A 19,838-nucleotide genomic window follows, 5' to 3' on the forward strand; every position below is an offset into this window, starting at 1 on the left:
GGGCGTGTGGCAGGGAGTGTAGGACTGCTGTCTCTGGAGCGGGTGCCAGAACCTGGTGGAGCCCGAACCAGGCCGTAAACCGTGGCCCCGCGGCACGGAACTTCACGGGAAGCTCTGAGGTTGGGGGAAATGTCCATCTTTGCCAAAACAAACCACATCCGTGTCATAGCTTCCCTGTGATTTCAGATGCTATTTGTGGACCATAATCAGTCTATTTATTCTTTATCTCCCCAAAATGAATCGCAGTTCACTGCCGCACCTCAGCAGACGGCCCAGCACGTGTCCGTCTGTCTGTGCGTCACCGCAGCTGTCAGCAAGGGCATGTCGGAGGGTGCCGAGACTGGGCCGTCCGCACAGGTGCGTCCCCACCAGAGGGACATATCTGTGATGCTCCGGAAACACAAATACCATTATCGATCAGGAGGCTGCTAAAGGAACAGTTGATACGTGCTTTGACACGAGTGGACGTTGCGGGCATCACGCTCAGTGAAGGAAGCCGGTCACAGAAGGACAGACACTGTAGGATTCCATTTATACTTTATTCCTGGAGCCGTCAAAATCCCAGGGACGGACGGATGGACGGACACCGGACCGGTGGCTGCCAGGGGCTGGGGGAGGGGGGAGTGTGTCCCAGGGGCAGAGCTCCAGTCTTGTAAGATGTACAGATGGGGACGGGTGGAGGGGACGGCTGTACGACCTCGCGAAGGCACCGCACAGCACAGAACTGTTCGCTTAAATGTGGGTAAGACGGTCACTTACGTAATTGTGTTTCAGCACAATTAAAACCCAAAACCCCACAGGGAGAAACCGTTACATACCTTCCAGAACGGCCGTGAGGCGGCAGCGGGCGCTGAACAGCCACCTTGGACAGCCCTTGCTCTGAAGGTGGAGGCGGGGCTGCGGGCCGAGGAAGACGGGCAGCTTCTGGGAGGCGGGCCAGGCCTGCCCGCGCCTGGAATGTGGGCTTCTCGCCTCCAGAACTGAGGGGCTACACATGTCTGTTGTTCAAGCCCCTCCGGTTTGTGGTCATTTGCCGCAGCAGCCCCAGGACATTGACACAACCCAGGAATCCGGAGGTGGGAAAGATGCACGTGGGGCGCAGTCTCCGCGTCGCCCGGGAAGCACGGGGTGGCCATGAGTGAGGAGAAGCAGAGAGAAGACAGCACAGACCGCCAGGGGCTGGGCGGGTGACCTCAGTCAGCGGGTGCTTGCTAGGGCGCTGCCGCGGGGCCCCAAGATACCCCGCGTCCCCGATTTCCATTCCTCACCACGCTTAAGTTTCTCTGAAGTGATTTCTTTTCCTTGCAACTGAAAAGCCCATTGAGTGAGACAACGATCTCTTTCTCTCTTTTTAACGTCAGAGGTTAGGTCTGATCAGACTGTGAAGCTTGGGACACAGAACTTCCTCTTCTAAAAGTCAGTTCTACCCGCTGCCTCGGATGTAATGCATTTAGAATCTCGTGCCCTCTTCCACAGGCCGGAAGGATGAACGGACCTTCCGGTCCATCGGGGCTTGAAGCGGACGGCAGTTGTTCACCATGGCCTTCTCTTCCTCACCAGGCGCAGAAAAGAGGAGCGTGCGAAAGGCGGCCAGCTGGAACGGACGGCAAGCAGAGTGAGCTGGGTGCAGGTACAGTGGGAACCAGCCCCCGAGCGTCCCTCCTGCCTTGCACAGCCGCCCCCCCCCCCACACCGAATCCGGGTGGCCCCGCGTGACCAACACGAGGCGGCAGAGGTGACTCCCAAGCTGGCTCAGAAGACGCGCTGCAGCTTCTATCTTGCTCTCTCGCGTCCCTTGCTCTGGAGAAGCCAGCCCGCCATGTTGTGAGGACACCCAACCAGCCCCCCGGGAGGGGAGCCAAGGCACCCCCCCCCCACCCCCCCAGCCAACAGACAGCACCACCTTGCCAGCCACGTGAGGGAGCCACTCTCCGGTCCCACTGAGGCTTTCAGACGACGGCAGCCCCCCGCGGCATCTGACGACAACGCCACGGGCGAGCCCAAGCCGGAACCCCGCGTGTCCCGACCCACGGCAACTCGGAGAGGTAATCGTGGTTATAGTTTCCCTGAGTCGCCACCTTTTGGGGCTGTTACACAGCAACAGATACGCAGGTACACATAGGCGAATAGGTCCACATGGTCACAAACATACTAGATACACTAATCCATATGACATAACTGCTAAAGTAACGTTAGAGTCGTTTCTCTCTTAAGGACCTAAACGTCCATTTCTTTATCATCTTGTTTGTTCTGAGCATACTCAGGGGCTCGGTGAGAATCACTCGTGTGTCCAGTTACAAGCGGGGCTGGGACGGCGTATTGAGCAGGCTCGGTCTGGACGGCCGGCTGGTGACCTCCCCCCGCAACCCCCCGCCCTGGTGCGAGGGGCACGGAGCCCACGGGCTCAGGCGCTCAGGCACGGTGCGCCCACCCAGGGCACGCCCGCTGGCTCTCCCAGACACACTGTGTTCCTCCTCCCCTCCAGCCTCCGTCCAGGGGGCGCACGCTCCTCCCCGCCAGGTCCCCTGGTCAGGGGGAGGGGCTTCTCATCCCGCGTTGGTGTGTGACATTCCCCACCCGGTCTTACAACACGAGCGTGTTTCTACTCCCCCCAGACAGCAGTGTTCAGGCACTGTCCTCATTGTCCCACCCTCTCCGGCTACAGTCCCTGAGCGACAGGAGGGGTCTTGGTGACGCGGGGCCATCTTGTGACCAGGGTCCTCCTTGTGTCTCTGACGGTTCTGGTTTGGGAGAAGGGTGGATACTTCCGCTTCCCACGGCAAACGGCGTCCTTCCGGGACTTTCGTGTGAGACGACAGTCACAGAATCGCAAGGCCGGAGCCTCAGAGAGAGTGCGCGTGACTGGCGAGGCGGGGCGGGGGCCGGGGCAGCGAGCTCGCTGCGGGTCTGTCGTCCCCAGACTCCGGGTGGCCCGACACAGACAGCCTGTCTCCACACTCGGGAGATTTCCAGAGGAAAAAACACTCTGCTTTTTAAAAGGGAAGCAGGTAATATCTACCTACTTACTTTAGGCGGGGGAACGAACGCTGAGAAAGGAAGAGGAAGAAAGTGAACGCGCTGCAGAAATGCTGGGGCGGCCGGTATTAACTGTGTGGGCGGAACTGTGGGAGACCGGACACTGCTCTGGGCGCTCACTCACCTCCTCCCTGCCCCGCCCGCTTCAGCCTTGCCCGCTGGGACCCGCTGTGGCCGACGGGACACGAGCAGACACCATGCCCGCAGGCGCCTCCGTTGGCCCCGGTCGTGTGCTTGTCTTCTGTGTGTCTGTCCGGACCATGGAGACCGGCTCTGGGGAGCCACTGGCCCAGGGAGCATGAGACACACTGGGCCCGACCCAGACCCCAACCACCCTGCCATCCACAGCCTCAGACAGAGTCTCCCCGGCCCACCCACCACCTGCACGCAGGAAAAGTAAATGCTTGTTTTGAGCCATCGAGTTTTGGGGCGCTTTGTTATGCAGCATTATTGTAGCAATAGCTGACTGATGTAGTCCTTCCGGAATTTTCTCCCAGCGTATGTAACGTCTTTAGGTGAGAGAAAGTTCTGCAGTCTCCACTGTTTACTGTTCTGACATCCAAGGGAGCGGGATGAACCCTAAAATCTTCTCTTCTCCTTCAAGGACCCCTCTTCTTGAACGGCTTTGCAAAATTCATCGATGACATTCCTTTCTTGGTTAACGTGTTCACCCGAAAATACCTACTGAGGTCCCATTAGGGGCGAGGACCCAGGTCCCGATTACAATGTCACTTCCGTTCCTGTAAAGTGACTTCAGCCCGAGAGACTGAAGAACAAGCCTTGAGCCCACTCAACCATTCGTCATCAGGGATATTCTCCACGTCCAAATTCGAGACCGCTAGAGATCAGGTGGAGCCAAAAAGCGTTTCCTTATGTGTAGTCCCTCCCTCTCTCTCCCTGCCTCTCGATCTCCACCCCGTCTCTCTCCCACACTATTATCTCGGGCTCAGAAGAACGGAACCCCTGTTCAATCTAAACTGGCTTCTGCTTCAGTCAGAGAATTCTTCTTGTGGGAGAATATCCAAAACACACCAGAGAGGGACGCCTGGGGGGCTCAGTCAGCTCAGGTCATGATCTCGCAGTTCATGGGCTCGAGCCCCGCGTCGGGCTCTGTGTTGATGGCTTGGAGCCTGGAGCTGCTTTGGATTCTGTGTCTCCCTCTCTCCCTGCCCCTCCCCTGCTCACGCTCTGTGTCTCTCTGTCTCTGTCTCAAAAATAAACATTAAAACACACACACACACACACACACACACACACACACACACACACACACCAGAGAATAAAACCCACGACACTCACTCACAGCATCTTGGGGACACAGCGAGAGGGGTGGGTTCGTTCAGTGCCTCCTGCTATGCTGGGTCAGGCACAACTCACCTGGTTCCGAGCCACTTGCACGGGCTCCCTCAAGATGATCCAGGTGACCGACTCGGTTAGCGGAGGGGTGGTGAGGGACCCCGGGTAGGTCCAGTAATCCCGGCAGGCGGGCAGCAGACAGGACGGCTGGAAGGGGCCCATGGCCACCTGCGCCCCCTGGGGGATCAAGACCACAGGCGGCGTCAGGTCTCAGACTGAGACGGGGGGCGTGCAGGAAGGAAGGGGATGGCACCCCATCTTTACCCAAGTTTGTTCCCGGGATAAAGACGGGGGTTGGGGTGTGGTGGTCACGTTTGGGAGCAGTAACAAGAAAACGTGACCGTCCTGTGCAGAGCAGGGACCCCCGCCCGATGCTTACACTTTTCCTTTAAAGTTACTCCGTTTTGTACCCCTTGGCTGTGAAGAAAACATTACATTTTTAAAAACTGTGGCAAAGCCACGTACATAACCTGAAAGTCGCCTCCCTAACCACTTCTGAGTGTCCCTTTCCGTGGCGCTAACTACAGTCACATGGCACCCCCCCCCCCCCCCCCCATCTCCGGGACCTCTCCGTCTTCCCAAACAAACTGCGGCCCGTCACACGCCAGCTCGCCCCCCTCCCCTTGCCCCTGCCCCCCCCCCCACCTCTTTCTGTCTCGGGGAACTGACGCCTCGTGTCAGGAGGACCCCACCGCGACTGTCCCGCGTGACGGCCGGTTTCACGGAGCACAGGGTCCTCCGGGGTCGCCCACGTTGTAGCAGGTGTGAGGAGCCCCTCCCTTTTCAGGCGGAGGAACATTCCACTGTGCGCACGGCCCGCGCTCTGCTTACCCGTTCGCCCCCCTAAAGGGACACCCGAGTTGCTTCCGCCCCTCGGCTCCCGTGAGAAGTGCTGCTGAGAACACGGGTGTGCCGACGCCTCTTCCAGACCTTGCTTTGCACTTATTTGGGGGTAAGTAGCCAGAAGCGGAGACACTGGATCCCACACCACTTCCGCGTTCAATTGCTTGAGGAACCGCCAGGCTGTTTCCCGTAGTGGCTGCACCAGAAAATACTACCCTTCTGGGACACCCGGTCTTCCCCTTGAGGCAGCGTCCCCTGACCCTCACGCCAGGACCCTCCTTCTCCGGACAGCCGTCCTCGACCACCGTGCACCGAGCTCCCTGTGCGGCGGCCCGAGGGGATGCTGTCAGCACGTCCCTGGCTCGGGAGTCTCTGTTCAGAACTCATGCCCCCCCCCCCCCCCCCACCTCCCAGCGGGAATGAGCAAGCAAGAAACAAAATCAGGAACGAGGTGGGGGCAGGGAGCCCACAGACAGGGACCCCCCTGCTTCCGCCCAGGGCTGGGCCCCCTGAAGAAATCCACCAGCAGGGGCGGGAGCACCGAGGCTGTGGTCCGGATGCCGCTCGGCTCGGCGTCTGGAGCAGGTGCGAAGGAGAACCTCTCGGTTCCCCAGGCAGAGGCCCTCGAGCAGGCTGTCGCTCGGTGAAGATAGGATGTCTCGGGGTCCCTGGGCTTGGCAGGCCCCGTGCAGCGCCCCCACCCTGCTCTGCAGAGGCGGGGCAGGCCCGGGGGCAGTGCAGCACTGACCGGCACCCAGTGTGCCCAGCTCTGCTGCGGTCCCCGCTCCGGGCCGGCTCTGCGGGAGGGTCTCCCGGCACGGGGAGGACACACGCTCGGCCTCGGGGGAAGGAGACCTCCCTGCTCGTCCAGACCCCGCCACCCAGCTGTCAGACACAGGCGCTAGGGGCCCAGGCGGCCCGGCTGTACCCTAACTGCAGACCCCCCAGTCAGACACGGAGCCCTTAGGCAAGATGTCGGAGGTGAGGACGGGAGCTGCTTCACCCCTGCTGTCGGCTAGCACCGCCCGGCTGTGCGAGCAGCAGTCTAGTTAACGCGTAAGGGACAGCAGCAGTGGGGCACCTGGGGGGCTCCGTGGGGTCAGCATCAGACTCTTGATTTCGGTTCACGTCACAGTCTCACGGTTTGTGAGTCTGAGCCCTCTGTCGGGCTCTGCGCCGACGGGGGGGAGCCTGCTTGGGATTCTCTCTCCCCGCCTCTCTCAAAATAAATAGATAAAACTTAAAAAAAGAAAGTGGATCTGAAATACAGTTCACAGAGCCCGGAACCCACACGTTTACAGCTCCCAGGGCTCTGGCGTTCCGTGTAGTCACGATCGTGACGCGCGGCCATTACTGGTCAGCTTGAGAACATTCTCTGCGCCTCAGAAAGGACCCCAGGAAACAAAGAACCCCAGTAGATGCTCTTTAGCGATCACGCACCCTAAACTCCCCTCACCCCCCGCCACAAATCTGCCTTCTGTCTCCACGGATTTGCCTGTTCTGGACGTTTCCTACAAAGATTCCTATTCTGTGTCGCCTTTGTGACCAGGTTCCCGCTCAGCGTTGTGTCCTCAAGACCTGAGGCGCCCAAGGGTGCCGACGGGCCGGACACCTGCCGAGGCTGTTACTGCCAAGTTTCAGAACCACCTGTGAGAGCTCCTGCTCCCTCAGCGAAGGAGAAAGTAAGACAGTTGGAACTGACTTTCCCAAAGCCACGTAAAGAGTGGCAGAACCCAGACGCTGCCGCAAGTCTGTCCCACCCCGGGAGTGGGGGGCGGGGGGCCGCGGCTCGTGCACCCACCGCTGTTCCTTGCTAACTGAAACTTCGGGAGGACCCATGACCGTGCATGTGTCAAAGCCCAAAGGGTGCACGCCACAGAGGTGGCGTCCGAGGCTGCAGATGTAAAGAGTGGCTCCAGACGTTGGTGGCCCCCAGCGTGGGCTGCAGGCGGGGCCACGGAGTCTGGCGGGGTTACCCTCACTGCTCCACGAGACACACACTCCCGCTCTATAGGCTTTTTGTCCCCTAGACCCTCACTCTTATTTCCCAGGGGAGGAACCAAAGCCCAGGGGGAGCGTCAGGCCCACGGATGAGGCCCCTGTGACACCACGTCTCCCGTGAGACTTGCCCACCAGGCGCTGGGTCGGCCCGCGGGGAGACGCGCTCCGGGGCTTCCGTGGAAGGGAACAGACCCCGGCGTAAACAGCACCGCCCAGCCAGGTCCTCTCTTTCCCACCAAGAGGTGGAGGCCACGCCGTGTGGGAGGGGGGCGTGCACGCGGAAGGCCTCCTGGGTTTACTCTGGCTGCAGACCAGCGGGAAAGACGATGCTCCCAGCACCTTGACCTTGCGGAGTTCCTGAGCTGCAGGATGAGGCAGCGGGGGGTGATCTGGTCTTGGCCCCAGGAGGCCGGCCCAGAGGTCAACATCAAGGGGGAGCGCACAGACCCCGTGAACCCGGCGAGGAAGGGCTGGCCCCCAGCTTTCATCTGCAGCCACTCTTGTCATTGTTACCACGGGTCGGAGCCCGTCCGTCCAGGGACCACCGTGACTCCCCGAGTCCCGGAATTCTTTTGTTTGGTACCTGAACAAATAAACTACATTTCTTTGGAATTTCCACCCCTCCATCAAAGTCCTTTCACAGCTGTTGTTGGAGAAAAGCTGCGATGTTGTCATTGTCTTTTGAGCTTTATGCAGCAAGGTGCACACAGGGAGCTGGGGGTGCTGAGCGGGCGAGCTGGCGAGACTCCCCCCGGTCCCCTGGCGTCCCTGTTCTGCTGGGATGGGGTGGTGCTAAGTTTCCCCCCAGGAGCGTGCCGGGTGGCCCGCGAATGGATGCTCTTAAATGTTAACGGTTAGGCATTTATTTCAGTCGGTTTAAAACAAAGGTTATCCCTGGTAGATGCCATTGCCTGGGACAAGGCTAAAGATTTTTAAAAAACGACAGCGTAAGGAAAAATACTAAGTAACAAATAGTGCCCGTGGCAGGTGAACATGGCCAAACCCTGAATTTTGGGAAGCCCGGATGGGAGTCCGGCACCCCCGTGGTATGGAGGAGGGAGGGGCCCACGGGGAGCAGGGCCCCGTGGACGTCCCCGTGCACGTGGGCATCAGCCCCAGTGAGTCCCATTCCCGGAAGTGGACTCAGACCTCCCCCAGCACCGCCACCCCCTTCTGCCAAAGTGGCCTTTAATTCCTGCAAACGATCGTTAATTAAGCCAATCTGGTTCTCTGGAGCTGCTGGTTTCAGGCTGCGTGGCCTACCTTATGCTTGACTTCTGGCAAGACTTCCACCAACTTCTGCAGTGGCTCACGGTGGGCCCCCAGCTGCAGGGCGCAGACGAGAAAGGCTCCTTTGAAGAGGCAGCAGGCGGGAGGGGGGCCACACCGCACTCTCCACGGACGGGGTTTCAAAGGCAGCTCCCGGCCACCGCGCACCCGCCCTGCCAGGGGAGCCGCGCCCCAGCATTACCTGTAGGAACACGCCTATCACGGCCAGGCCGCTGTCCCCCAGCACAGCTTCTTTGTAACTTCGGTATTTCGCAGCATTCCAGTGAACCAGGTGCAGCTGAAACCCAGGAGAAAGGACGCGCGTTCACACGAGGCGGCCGCGGCCTCCCCGGGGCAGCCCGCGCGTCCGTTCCGCAGAGTCAGGCCCGCCGCCCGCAGCTCCCGAACTCGGGGCAAACCACCCAGTGAGGCCGATGTGAACGGTGTGACATAGGAATCGGTGCCGGGACGGCTGCCTGTTGCCGGGATGCTCGGTGAAATCTGGATGTCAGATGAACGGCGAACAATTTTTAACGTCAGCGTGTGGTCCCAATTGCATTTTCTTCCTACGTCTGTCACCTCCCTTGAACTTCGTCTATGCCCTTACTTCACATCCCTCCCTGGGTTTTCCCGAGTCCAATTTCGCCATCAAGACCGGCCAACTGACAAGGCTTTCAGAGAGGGGCAGAGGACGAGTCCGGGACAGACGCTTTCCTGGGTCGCTGGCCAACGGGAGGCAGGGTGCCGGGGCCTGGCCAGGCTTCCGTGTGATGAAAGCTTGTGGCCCTGCGGATGCTGAGCTTGGCCCAGCCCCAAGAGGGGGCTTGGGCGTGGGCGTGTATTTCCTGGTGTGCTGGGGGCCTTTCTGAACGGTGACCCGAGCACCAAGTCCACACCGACAGACTCCAGAAAGCCCTCCAGCCTCTCGTGGTCAACTAGCCCCTCCCCACGCAGCCGCTGGAGTCCAGGACTGGGGAAACCTGGTGGAGGGTGTGGGATCCACATATGCTCCAGGCGGCCCCTCGCTCCCACCTAACCCCCGTGCTCCCAGCCACAGGCACCGGGGCCACCGAGGGCAGTGTGAGCTCTCCCCGCCGGTCCATGGCTCACCTGGAACCCCCCCACCTGTTGTCCCAGTTCAGTCTCCCAGAAACAAAGACAACTGGGCCCAAGGCCCCAACTGTAACTGCTTCCTTCAGGGACCCCCAGTGACTGGATTTGTCTTCCAAACCTCCACGGGAGACGGGCGCTCCCACGTGGGCCAGAGGCCTGGCCGGGACGGGCCCCGCAGCCCCTGCTCGGCCGGTTCAGGGAAAGCCCCCGGAGGGCCCAGGCTCTGCTATTGCTTCTGTGCAACAGCGTCTTCCGTTCATTAAAAACCACGTGCAGACACACAGTTCCCGAGATAGAAGGCTTGCTGCGTAAAAAGCACGGAACCGGCCCCGCTCCTTGGTGTCCGTGTTATTTGTCAAGTTGTGTCTACTTACAACCAGAGATGTAACTTCCTGTTCATAAACCGTCCCCGGAGGTCGCCTCTGGGGCTGGGATCACAGGTGGGTTTCATGTTTTACTTTGACTGGATCCCAGGCCTGTTTGAGCGACAGCATCACCTCCACCGCGATGGCAGCGAAAAGTTAACACAAAAACAGCCCCTGACCTGAGATGCATCAGGAAGTCAGGTGGTTTGTGGGCGGACGGACACGTGATGAAGCGAATGTGGGCAAAACGCTCGTGGTAGGATCTGGGCGGCAACCTCGCGGGCTCTCCCTGTGCCGACCTGCCAGTCACCGTTGGAAAAATTTCGTGACGAAATACTGGGGAGAGTCAAAAAGGCACCGCTTGCCGTCCCACCGTACCTGCGAAAACCAATTCCTAACATTTATCCTTACTCGTTTTCTTTACGGATTCCCATCTGGGGATGTTGCAAATGTCTCGTTGTTTCAAGAAGGTGATTTCCGTCCTGAAGATTTTCAGGTCTCAGGAGAGGCCCCGAATGCCTTGAGAGACAGGAAGCTTCTAGTCCACGATCGACCAGCAGCACAGACGTGGCTGCGTGCCGGGCTAAGGGCACAGACTCTGTTGTTGAATCCCAGCTGGCTGATTTGGCAAGTCACGTGGCCACTCAGGACCGCCGTCTCTCCTTCTGTTAGAGGACAGTATGAATAGTACTCTCGCCCCAGGATAGCCGTGTGGGTGGGACGGGCAGGATGGCCTGGTCCAGCGTGAGCGCGGGGGGTCCCGTGCCCCAGGAATCCTTTCTCTGGGCAGCCAGGCTGGTCTGCCGTCCTACAAGCGAGCCTGGCACGTGGAAAGCACCCACGTCTTTGGTGCTAGGGTAGCGTCTACGAACCTCTGCTGGGTACGCGCGGTCATCCACGGTATGCTCCGAGCCCCACGTGTCCACTGCTCCCCAATGGAAGTGGAACTGCTTTAGCCTGTAGTGGTTTTCCAAGGGGCCGCCGCTGATTCCTGGAAAGGGAAACCGACAGACCGGCGTGTTAGTTTGTCCGTTGTCGTCGGACCGGGGTTTGTCGTGACAGTGTCTACACTGAGGTCACACAATTTCGCTCTGGAGAGATTGATGTCCCGCTGAAATGACAAACTGGAAGGCGGGCCCCGTGCGAGGCGGCACCTTGTCTGTTCACCCCTGTCCCTGTCACCTAGCCCCAGCTGGCCCGCAACAGGCTCAACGTAAATGCCAGAGCGGATGGATGCAGAGGCCAGTTCTGCCACCAGGTGGCGGCAGGGGGCTCAAGCCCGGTTGGTGCAGCCGTGAAGGTGAAGAAAACCATTTCTGAGATGCACACCAGTCCTCAAAGATTTCCAGACTTTTCTTTAATAAAAAAAAAATGATGTCTTTTGAATGAAAAAGCGGCAGCTTCAATTCCATCACCAAAACGAATACATAATGAGCGGGATGCTCACCTAAGCAAATCCTGAGATATAACACGCTACCTTCTCCGTCAGGCTGAACTGAACGCAGCCCATGGTCAGTCTAGTCTCACTGTATGACCGGACTTTATGGGAACACTGTTTTCTAAGTCACCCTGAGTCCCCGGCGTGGCATCTCCAACAGCTGTTAGCATGAGGCTCAGGGACACAGACGGGAGTGTCCCTCAGGGGGGAGGCTGGCTCTAAACTGAGGAATTGTGGGCGCCACCCCGAGTCCAGGGAGAGGGCTGCGAATCCAATGCCCCCGGGCTAGCGGGCCTCTGGCTGTACTTTTCTAGCAGATTTCCACCAGCAGCTGCTGCAGATATGATGGTAATGGTTGTGCATCTTGCTTTTAACTGAAGGGAGCCCGTGCTACTGGGCTGGAGACCCCAGCAGATCCCCGGGGTGGCCTTACCCACATCAACGCCTCTGTGTGGCGAAAGCAGGGAAAACATTCAGTGGCGTGGCGGATGCTATGACGGTGTCAGAGGCTACTGGCGAGGGGTGCTTTCTATCCCGTTTTTGCCGTAAAAAGCATAAGAAGCAGAAAGCACTGAGCAGATTCAGTTCACGACTCTGCCCTCGACCAGATCGTAGAGCTTCTCGCCGTGTTTCTTCACTTGGAAATGAGCGTTGTTGGTCTAGAACGGCATTAGGGTCTCACCTAGTTGAGAGGCTGTATGGTTTTATGAGGTGATCTACTCTCCCGAGCACACATACGTGAACAATATTTCAATTTTTTTTTTTAATTTTTTTTTTCAACGTTTATTTATGTTTGGGACAGAGAGAGACAGAGCATGAACGGGGGAGGGGCAGAGAGAGAGGGAGACACAGAATCGGAAACAGGCTCCAGGCTCTGAGCCATCAGCCCAGAGCCCGACGCGGGGCTCGAACTCACGGACCGCGAGATCGTGACCTGGCTGAAGTCGGACGCTTAACCGACTGCACCACCCAGGCGCCCATATTTCAATTTTTAAAAGTACACAGAAAGAAGCGTATACAACACTATAAGTCACGAGGTCTGAATGTACAGGTGCCCACGGCACACACAGCGTGAGGAGCCTCTCCGCAGGCGGGAAGGCAGGACGGATGGGAGAACCTCCCAGCGGGTTCGAATGGCAGGGCTTTAATGGAGATTTTCTGCGGCCAAAAGTACACAGGGGGATGATGTTTTCCCCGGAGGGGACATGACGCTCGGGCCCACTGGCCCTTGTAGCTTTGGGTCCCCTCGTCATTTACTAGGGGAGGTGAGGCAGGTTGTTGGTAATCCCAGCAGTGGGAGCTAGGATTTGAGCCCAGATCTCACACCAAATCCCACTCCTTTTCCACCTGATCCTTTGAAGCAGGAAACACGATCTGAGGAGATCACAGGACCACGAAGTCGGGCAGCGGAAACCTTTGTGCTCGTTCCCGCCTGGTGTCCGTGGCGCGAGGGGCGTTTGCGGCACTGGCCAGCCAGAGACCTCGTGCCACCAAAGCACACCCATCAGTGAGCAGGTGGCAAGCCTGAGGGGTGAGGGTGCATCCCACCAAAAACACCCGTGGAGAAAAATCTCCTGGGTTGTGAACCACAGAAAGCCGGGGGTGGGAAGCCGCTGCGGTGGGAGGGGCCTGTGGGAACCCCCACTCCTCCTTTCTCAGCCCGTGAAGAGCTGGAGACTCAGACTTTCTTACCCTCCGCCGGTGGACGTGGCCTCACGCTCTCCCCTGAATTCTTCACCGAAGCAGCCTCCCGCCAGTGGCCTCCTGCCTATCTGCTTCCACAAGGGAATGAAAATGGAAACCCATCCTTCGGAATCCTGGGGCTCAGGCCCCCCTCAGAAAAGAAGGGTCCTCTTCAGCGGGGCCTCCGGGACAGGTATCTCCTTCATGCTGACAACTGACCCTCCGTAGATGAACAACACTATCCCGGGGCCGGGGACCAGGCGGGTTCATAACACAAAGCCCAGAAGGCTGTGGCGCCTCCTAGCCTTGTCATATGCAAACACAGACAAGGAGATCCGGCAAACGGTGAGCTGGTCTGAGAAGGTAAGTGAGGGGAAGGAGGTGTGGGCAGACAGAGGAGAGTTTATAGCCTGGGCTGGGCTGGGGGGGCGGGGCCTGGGCTGGAGGGGCGGGGCATGCTGAGGCAGGCTGGCGGACACGCGTGGCATCTGCGTGGAATCTGGCCGTTTGGCCAACGCAGGGCTTGGTCTCCCTTTCGGCCTTTACGTGCACCTCAGGAAGAGTGAAACAGCAGGCCAGAAAGCACAATTTCTATTTTCAAGAACGCCCTAGGTCACCCGGCGACCCCAGCCCAGGCCTGCCTGAAGGTCCAGCCCCTTGGCTTGTGTAGCCAAACTCCACCCCCTTCCCTGCCAGGAAAGTTAGGAACTCAAGGCCGCAGCTCTGGATAAAATAACCTCAAAATGACTTTTCATAATGACAGTGTACTGTCAGGGTAATTACCTTTAATTAGACAACGTTACAAAGCAAGCCTAATTCGTGAGCTGGGGGCCTTTCGCTTGCCAGGCCCCACGCCCCAGACTTGGGCATCAGTGGGCTGTTTTGCACCCAGCTGTCTCCCTGGGCAGGGGCATCGAGACGTGATCGGGGAATTACACCAGCAGCAGCCAGACCCTCCAAACACCCCGAGGAAGCTGACCCCATGCTGAAATCTGCTGTCCCCAGATGCTATGGTCTCGGTGCTTACAGCAGTCGCTCTTAATAGCCATCTATTTGTAGTTCGGTGCTTTTACCAAGATAAGCAGGCTTTTGGCAGGCACGGTTGTTTTAAGGCTTAAAATAAGTACAAGAGAAGTTTGAGATGCTCTAATTAGTTAACACTGAAAATAACACAACATCGCCAAGTATCAGCCTGTTCTTGGTGCCACCCTGGGATCTGACGAACGTTCCGAAGCTGTGACACACGAGAGCTAAGAGTCTGCATGTGTTCCCTGGACCAGGAAGACCTCTGTCATTCTCTCAGCAAGTGGGAACCTCAGCTGGCGGCCAGCACACCATCCGTGCTCCAGCAGCACAACCCCACCCCCTAGGATCCTGCATAAAGGGAATCCAGATTGCGCTCTGGTAGTTACGCTCTAAGATCATCACGTATTGGCTCCAGTTTTAGGGTTTTTAAAATTTTTTTTTCAAGGTTTATTCATTTTTCAGAGACAGAGAAAGATAGAGCATGGCAGGGGGGCGGCTAGGGGCAGAGAGAGAGAGAGAGGGAGACACAGAATCCGAAGCAGGCTCCAGGCCCTGAGCGGTCAGCACAGAGCCCGACGCGGGGCTCGAACTCACAAAACATGAGATCATGACCTGAGCCCAAGTCAGACGCTTAAGCGACTGAGCTGCCCAGGCGCCCCCTGGCTCTAGAGTTAAAGCCAGGCGGACTTGGTCTCAAAGCGATTTCGCGTAGCTCACCTTTGCATAGGCTCTTTTGTTTCTCTGAATTTCGAGACAATGACACCTACTTCGTCGGCACACGGTGAGCATCAAATACAGGAATGCTTACAAAACGCCCCCGGACACGGCCCTGGAGCCCAGAAGGGGCTCTCCAGGTGGTTGCACTTTCCGTTATAATTACTGGTATTACTGTCATTACTAAAAATATCATCACCATCATCATCATCATCAAAGCAGAGATATGCAGAGACCTGAAGCCACCACTGTCACTCCCCAGAGAGGACCCACAGACCTCGACGGGCAAACGCACTTTAAGAAAGTGTCCGTTAGAAGGGGCTGGGCCAGCCCCCGAAGCACAGAAGAAGTCGACGCGCCTACGATGCGCCGCACCCTCTACGAAGCACTGGGGACCGAGAGGGAACGAGACAGATGGGGTCCTGTCCTCTCGGAGCCCGGAATCCGCAGGGACAGGCAGTCAGAAAACGCGTAGTGAGCGCGAGCAGTTAGGAGCGTCGTGGCGGGCACGTGGGGTGCTCTGGGGCCCTACTCCACAGCGGAGTGGTGGGAGCACCACAGCGGGCCTCCCTGAGGAAGTGGGGCTTCCGCTGAGCCCTAAGGATGGAACGATTCTAGGCAGAAAGCAACAAGAGGCAGGGAGGACGGGAGGGAGAGAGAGCAGGCCACCGAGGCGGCCCAGACGGAGAGTCCGAGGGGCTGCGGCGTGGGGTCTGCACAGGGCGCGAAGGGGCAGGTGCGGCAGAGGCCAAGCCGGGCACTGTTGTCAACAGACCGAGTGTTCCTGTCTTTAAAAGCAGACGCGTCACGCAGGGTTTGCCCAATGCCATCAAGAGTTTGATTCCTCAACTGCCCTGGCCTGACTCCAAACTGTCCTCCCGGGAAGGCGTGCAAGGGGGACACGTGCCTGGGGGTGGGCTCGAGCCCCTTCCCAGGCAGTGTCCCCTCTCCCGAACGTGTCCCAGGGGCCCACTGGCTCAGAAGGCCCTAAAATCATCCTCCCGAGGCCTCCCCGTGGCTCCTCCCAAGTCCCTCCTCTTCCTCCCCGCCCCCCAGGGGTCTCCCCCCTCCCCGTCCCCTCCCAGATGGCCTCCCCTCCTCCTCCTCCCCCTACGCCCCTCCAGGCCACACACTCTGCATATTCTCTACAACTGGCCCTCTTCCTCTTGGAGAGCTCCTTCTGTCCCGCACACCCCTCCTTCTGCCGCCCTGAGGGCCACACAGGGTTCCCGGGAGGGCGCCAGCCGGAGGAGGGCGCGTGGGGAGGGGTGCGGGACGGGCGGGGGCTTGCACTCAGCACCCTTGACGTGGGTCACCTTTCCAATTTACCTTTCCGTGTACGTCCCAACTCGAGATGTCCTTGCGAGGGCGGACGGCGCCTTGGGCCCTCAGCGCTGCGCCGGCTCGCGGAGTCCTTACCGGAACTTTGCCGAGAGAACACGGCATGACCTCTCTGCCGCGAACGTCCAACCGGAGCTTCTTGGGCACAGCAAGAACGATTAATTCCTGGGTGCCCCTCAGAAGCAGCGGTCAGCGGCGTCCCAGCGACGGAGAGCAGCTACCACACTGGGCATTACGATGTGACAGGTGGCCCGGTGAGGATCCCCCTCCCATTTCCAGGCCGAGTCCCGTTAAGTGGAGCGTTTTGTCAGACAACTGCCCTCGACACCAAGGGCAAGGCCATGACGGACCCACGGGAGTGGTCGGGGAGGGTTGGACCAGACGGGGGCTCAGACTTGCCATGTTGGCTGGGAGCTCCCCTCGGCCCCTGGGCACGTAATCTGTTCCCAAGCCCGAGGAGCTGGTGGTCTGGACAGATGCAGGGAGGCGGAGGAGAAGGAGGAGGAGGAGGGGGGCGGGTGGGCGGGCTGCCCCAGCCCTGTGCAAATGAGTCTCAGTCTCAGGGGAGGGAGGGTGTGTGTGGAGAAGAAAGAAAGAAGGATGAATGCAGGGAGGAGAGAGGGGAGGCTGGAGCGGGGCAAGGAGGTGGGGGGGAGGAGGAGAGGGCAGAAGGATGACTCTGGGTTCTCGGGCCTTCCCAGGCAGGGCACTCATTCCCGCTGAGAACCACAGAATGCAAGCCCGGAGAACCACACTCCACCTGACCTGCAAACAAACGACTGCCTCTGCCCTCCCAATACCCGTGCCCAGGGACCAAGGGAGGAGACAGCAGATAGATAAGGAACGAAGGTGGAAAGAACTCGAACTGGATAGACCGCCTACAAATTTGTGGGACAAGATAACTGCTCCGGGACATTTCAGCTCCATCAAGGCGGGACTGTGGTCGCGCAGCCACGCGCCTCTCCTCTCCGTGAGGCCCAGGACCCCCTCCCGGAGTCCCCTCCTCCCCCAGGGCAGAAGCTTGGAACTACCTCCCGCCTCCCTGCAGGCGCCTCGCCTCCCGCAGCAGGTGGAAAGGTCCCCGGGACTCGGGTCCTGAGTGGGACGATGCCGGGGACAGAGAGATAGCAGAGCGGTTCCTGCGGCCGTGTTCCTGACCCGACTCCGGGCCCCATCTCCCGCCTGCCTTCCCAGGAGGGAGCCCCGGATTCTCCCAGGCAGCTCCGTTCTGGCTGGTGTGACTCGAGTCAGCTTCTCTGGCTCGCACCTGACGGTCCCCACGGATGGAAGTGAAGTCTGCAGACCTCACCGCTCGGCGGGCCTGCCTCCACTCCAGGAGCCAACGTCCACTGAGCACTGATCTCAGTGGTGAGTGGCCTCGCGCTCAAGGACCTGGGCCCAGCTGGGATCTCTCGGCACTGGCCGTGGTTACCAACTGTCCTTCGGGGGATAAAAGGCTGTCGCTGGCCCCACTTTACAAGTGACTTAAAATTCACTTTGACGTTGGAAGGAGCATTAACGTACCTGCGGCTCTAGCTCCTGACGCCTCAGACTGCCCATCACTGTCCTTGCAAGTGAGGGACCCCCCCACACGGGCAGCTCACACGTCAGGATGCCGCCGACCCGCCTGCAGTTCCAGATTTTCTCCCTCCGCCAGCTGAGTGGGTCACACGGAGTCCCCCCCCCCCCCCCCCCCGTGGTCAGAAAAGGCCAGACCCCGCCTGGCCGGCGGCGGCTTCTTCGTCGTCTCCGTGCTCCCCCTAGTGGAAGACGTTAGACGCGCACATGGCCCGAGCCCGGCTTGGGTCATTTCATTTACGAACAAAGGCAACAACTGTCCTCGAATTGTTAATTCAGCTCCCAGAGCACCAAGTGCTTCCCAGAGCCCTCCTTAATTCCTCCAGAGCCAGGCGGACCTTCCCTTTACAGAGAAGGAGACTGAGGGTCAGAGAGGACCAAGGATCAGAGAGTTTAGGCGACTTGGTAGAGCTGATGGCCTGCTCCGCACGCTTCTCTCTCTCTCTCTCTCTCTCCCTTTCTGCCCCACAGCAGGACCCTCACCCCCATGCTGTACTCCCCCCTGCACCTTCAGGAATACTTGTGTGGCCTCTGGGTGCAGAGACGCAGCACAGGGGCCTGGCCCCCACAGGACACGGGTCTAGCGTGTGGGACAGAGGTGATTTCCCCTCGGTGGCCTATCCCCCACCCCCACTCCCCTAGACAGGTGCACGGGGTGGATAGGGATAGGGCAGCAGGGCACCTGGCCTCCCTGGTGTCAGGCTCTACCCTGCGAGGCTGCAGAGCCCTGGCTCCTTTTCTGTGGACGGTGAGCACGGTGTGGGGTTTGGAAACAGCCCTCGGCTGAATGTTGGATAAGGGCGTCCCCTCTCCACGTGTGGGAACATTTTCTATTTTGGGGGGGTAGTTGTGAGGATCAAAGGGGATAAAAGCTGTACCCCGCTCAGCACACGGCTTTGCCACACGAGGAGCACCCGGCCACGTCCAGCAGCAACAGCGACTATGGGTCATTGAACACGTGTCTCTTTCGCGGCCTCTGAGCGCCCATCTGGCAGACGGGGCAGGCGCTGTCGCCCCTTCCAGAAGGATCGTCCTTCGGGACTGGGCAAGAGGGCTTCCCGGGAGAGGAGGTATGTGTGGGGGGAGAGGAGGCCGACGACAGGCCCTGCCTCCCTCGCTCCCGCTGCTCCCAGGAAGCTCTCTCCCTCCAGCGCCCCTGCACCAGCCCCCACGGCCCCGGGCCCGGGCCGTCAGCTGCTTCTCCAATCCCTTGGAATGACCCGCTGTCTCCACCTGTCATACATCATCCCTGGCTGGCGCTAATCTCCAAGCGCGCGTATTCCTCGCCCTCTGGAAAAAAACTGCTGGACCCTTCCACGCTGACGGAGAATGGCCTCAGCCTCCCAGTTATGTTTCTGTCTGAGTTTCTGGCGGTCACCTGTTTGCGTAACCGGACCTGAGTGATCATAGATCCTGCAAAATTACTTCTACGGCGAGCGCTTTCCCCGCTCACTTCCTTTCCTGCTCGTGGGGCACTTCCTTGCCGTCGATCCAGTGTTATTTTTGAGTTGTGAGACTGTCTCCTTTTTCTCATTTTCTTGCCGCAAACGTGTTTTAGCGGGCTCCAGTCTTCAGCTGCGTTTTTCATTTCCTTTGCTCCTGGCAGTTCCCAATTTTCAGTGGCGGTGAGCAAAGAGGACGGGAGACATGGAAACAGGGAGAGAGCCTGGGAATCGAGCTGGGGGCGGGGGGGGGGTGGGGGGTGGGGGTGGTGTGGGGCATGTGAAATTGAGGAGGAGAGACAGAAAGGAAACTGGGTTTTTGGGAAAATGACAAGTAAAGTAAAACCAGATTGGCCTGGGTGGACACGAGCCATGGGGGGAATTATCTAGTAATTTATATGGCCAGAGAGAGACACCCAGATAATTCTTTCGGTCTGTGGCGGTGGGGGGGGGGGGGGAGGAGGTGGCGAGTCCCTTTGGATCAGATTGAGAAGGTGGTGCAGAAGCCAGAAAGTGAGGGTCAGGCCCAGGTCAACGCACAGGCCTGGCTGCATCAGGGCGCGACGGTCTTGAACACTGACGGCCGCCTGACTCCGGTGGGCCGGGGTCAGTGCAGGGTCAACAGCAAGCATG

The 19,838-nt window shown here is 59.2% G+C and overlaps 1 protein-coding gene and 1 long non-coding RNA gene across 15 annotated transcripts in view; one reads left to right on the forward strand and one right to left on the reverse strand.

Moving 5' to 3' along the window:
* CA5A (carbonic anhydrase 5A) overlaps positions 1–19,838 on the reverse strand; it is a 53,682-nt gene that overhangs the window by 11,633 nt on the left and 22,211 nt on the right. For 4 of the 14 annotated variants that reach the window (XM_045439962.1, XM_045439960.1, XM_045439961.1 and 1 more), the window contains exons 3-8: positions 17,710–17,945; positions 16,174–16,323; positions 8,708–8,803; positions 8,500–8,562; positions 4,414–4,569; positions 521–1,594 (exon numbers count right to left, since the gene is read on the reverse strand). In XM_045439962.1, coding sequence (XP_045295918.1) covers positions 1,451–1,594; positions 4,414–4,569; positions 8,500–8,562; positions 8,708–8,803; positions 16,174–16,323; positions 17,710–17,945 — 845 coding nt within the window. In that variant the 3' untranslated portion in view covers positions 521–1,450. The other 10 variants (XR_006702062.1, XM_045439956.1, XM_045439958.1 and 7 more) reach the window with 10 other exon arrangements.
* Positions 3,778–7,848, forward strand: LOC123577754. Its single transcript, XR_006702067.1, has 3 exons — positions 3,778–3,885; positions 5,180–5,344; positions 6,785–7,848. It is a non-coding gene; the product is annotated as an uncharacterized LOC123577754 (long non-coding RNA).

Source organism: Leopardus geoffroyi, chromosome E2 (assembly GCF_018350155.1).
Source record: "Leopardus geoffroyi isolate Oge1 chromosome E2, O.geoffroyi_Oge1_pat1.0, whole genome shotgun sequence".
Taxonomy (NCBI): domain Eukaryota; kingdom Metazoa; phylum Chordata; class Mammalia; order Carnivora; family Felidae; genus Leopardus; species Leopardus geoffroyi.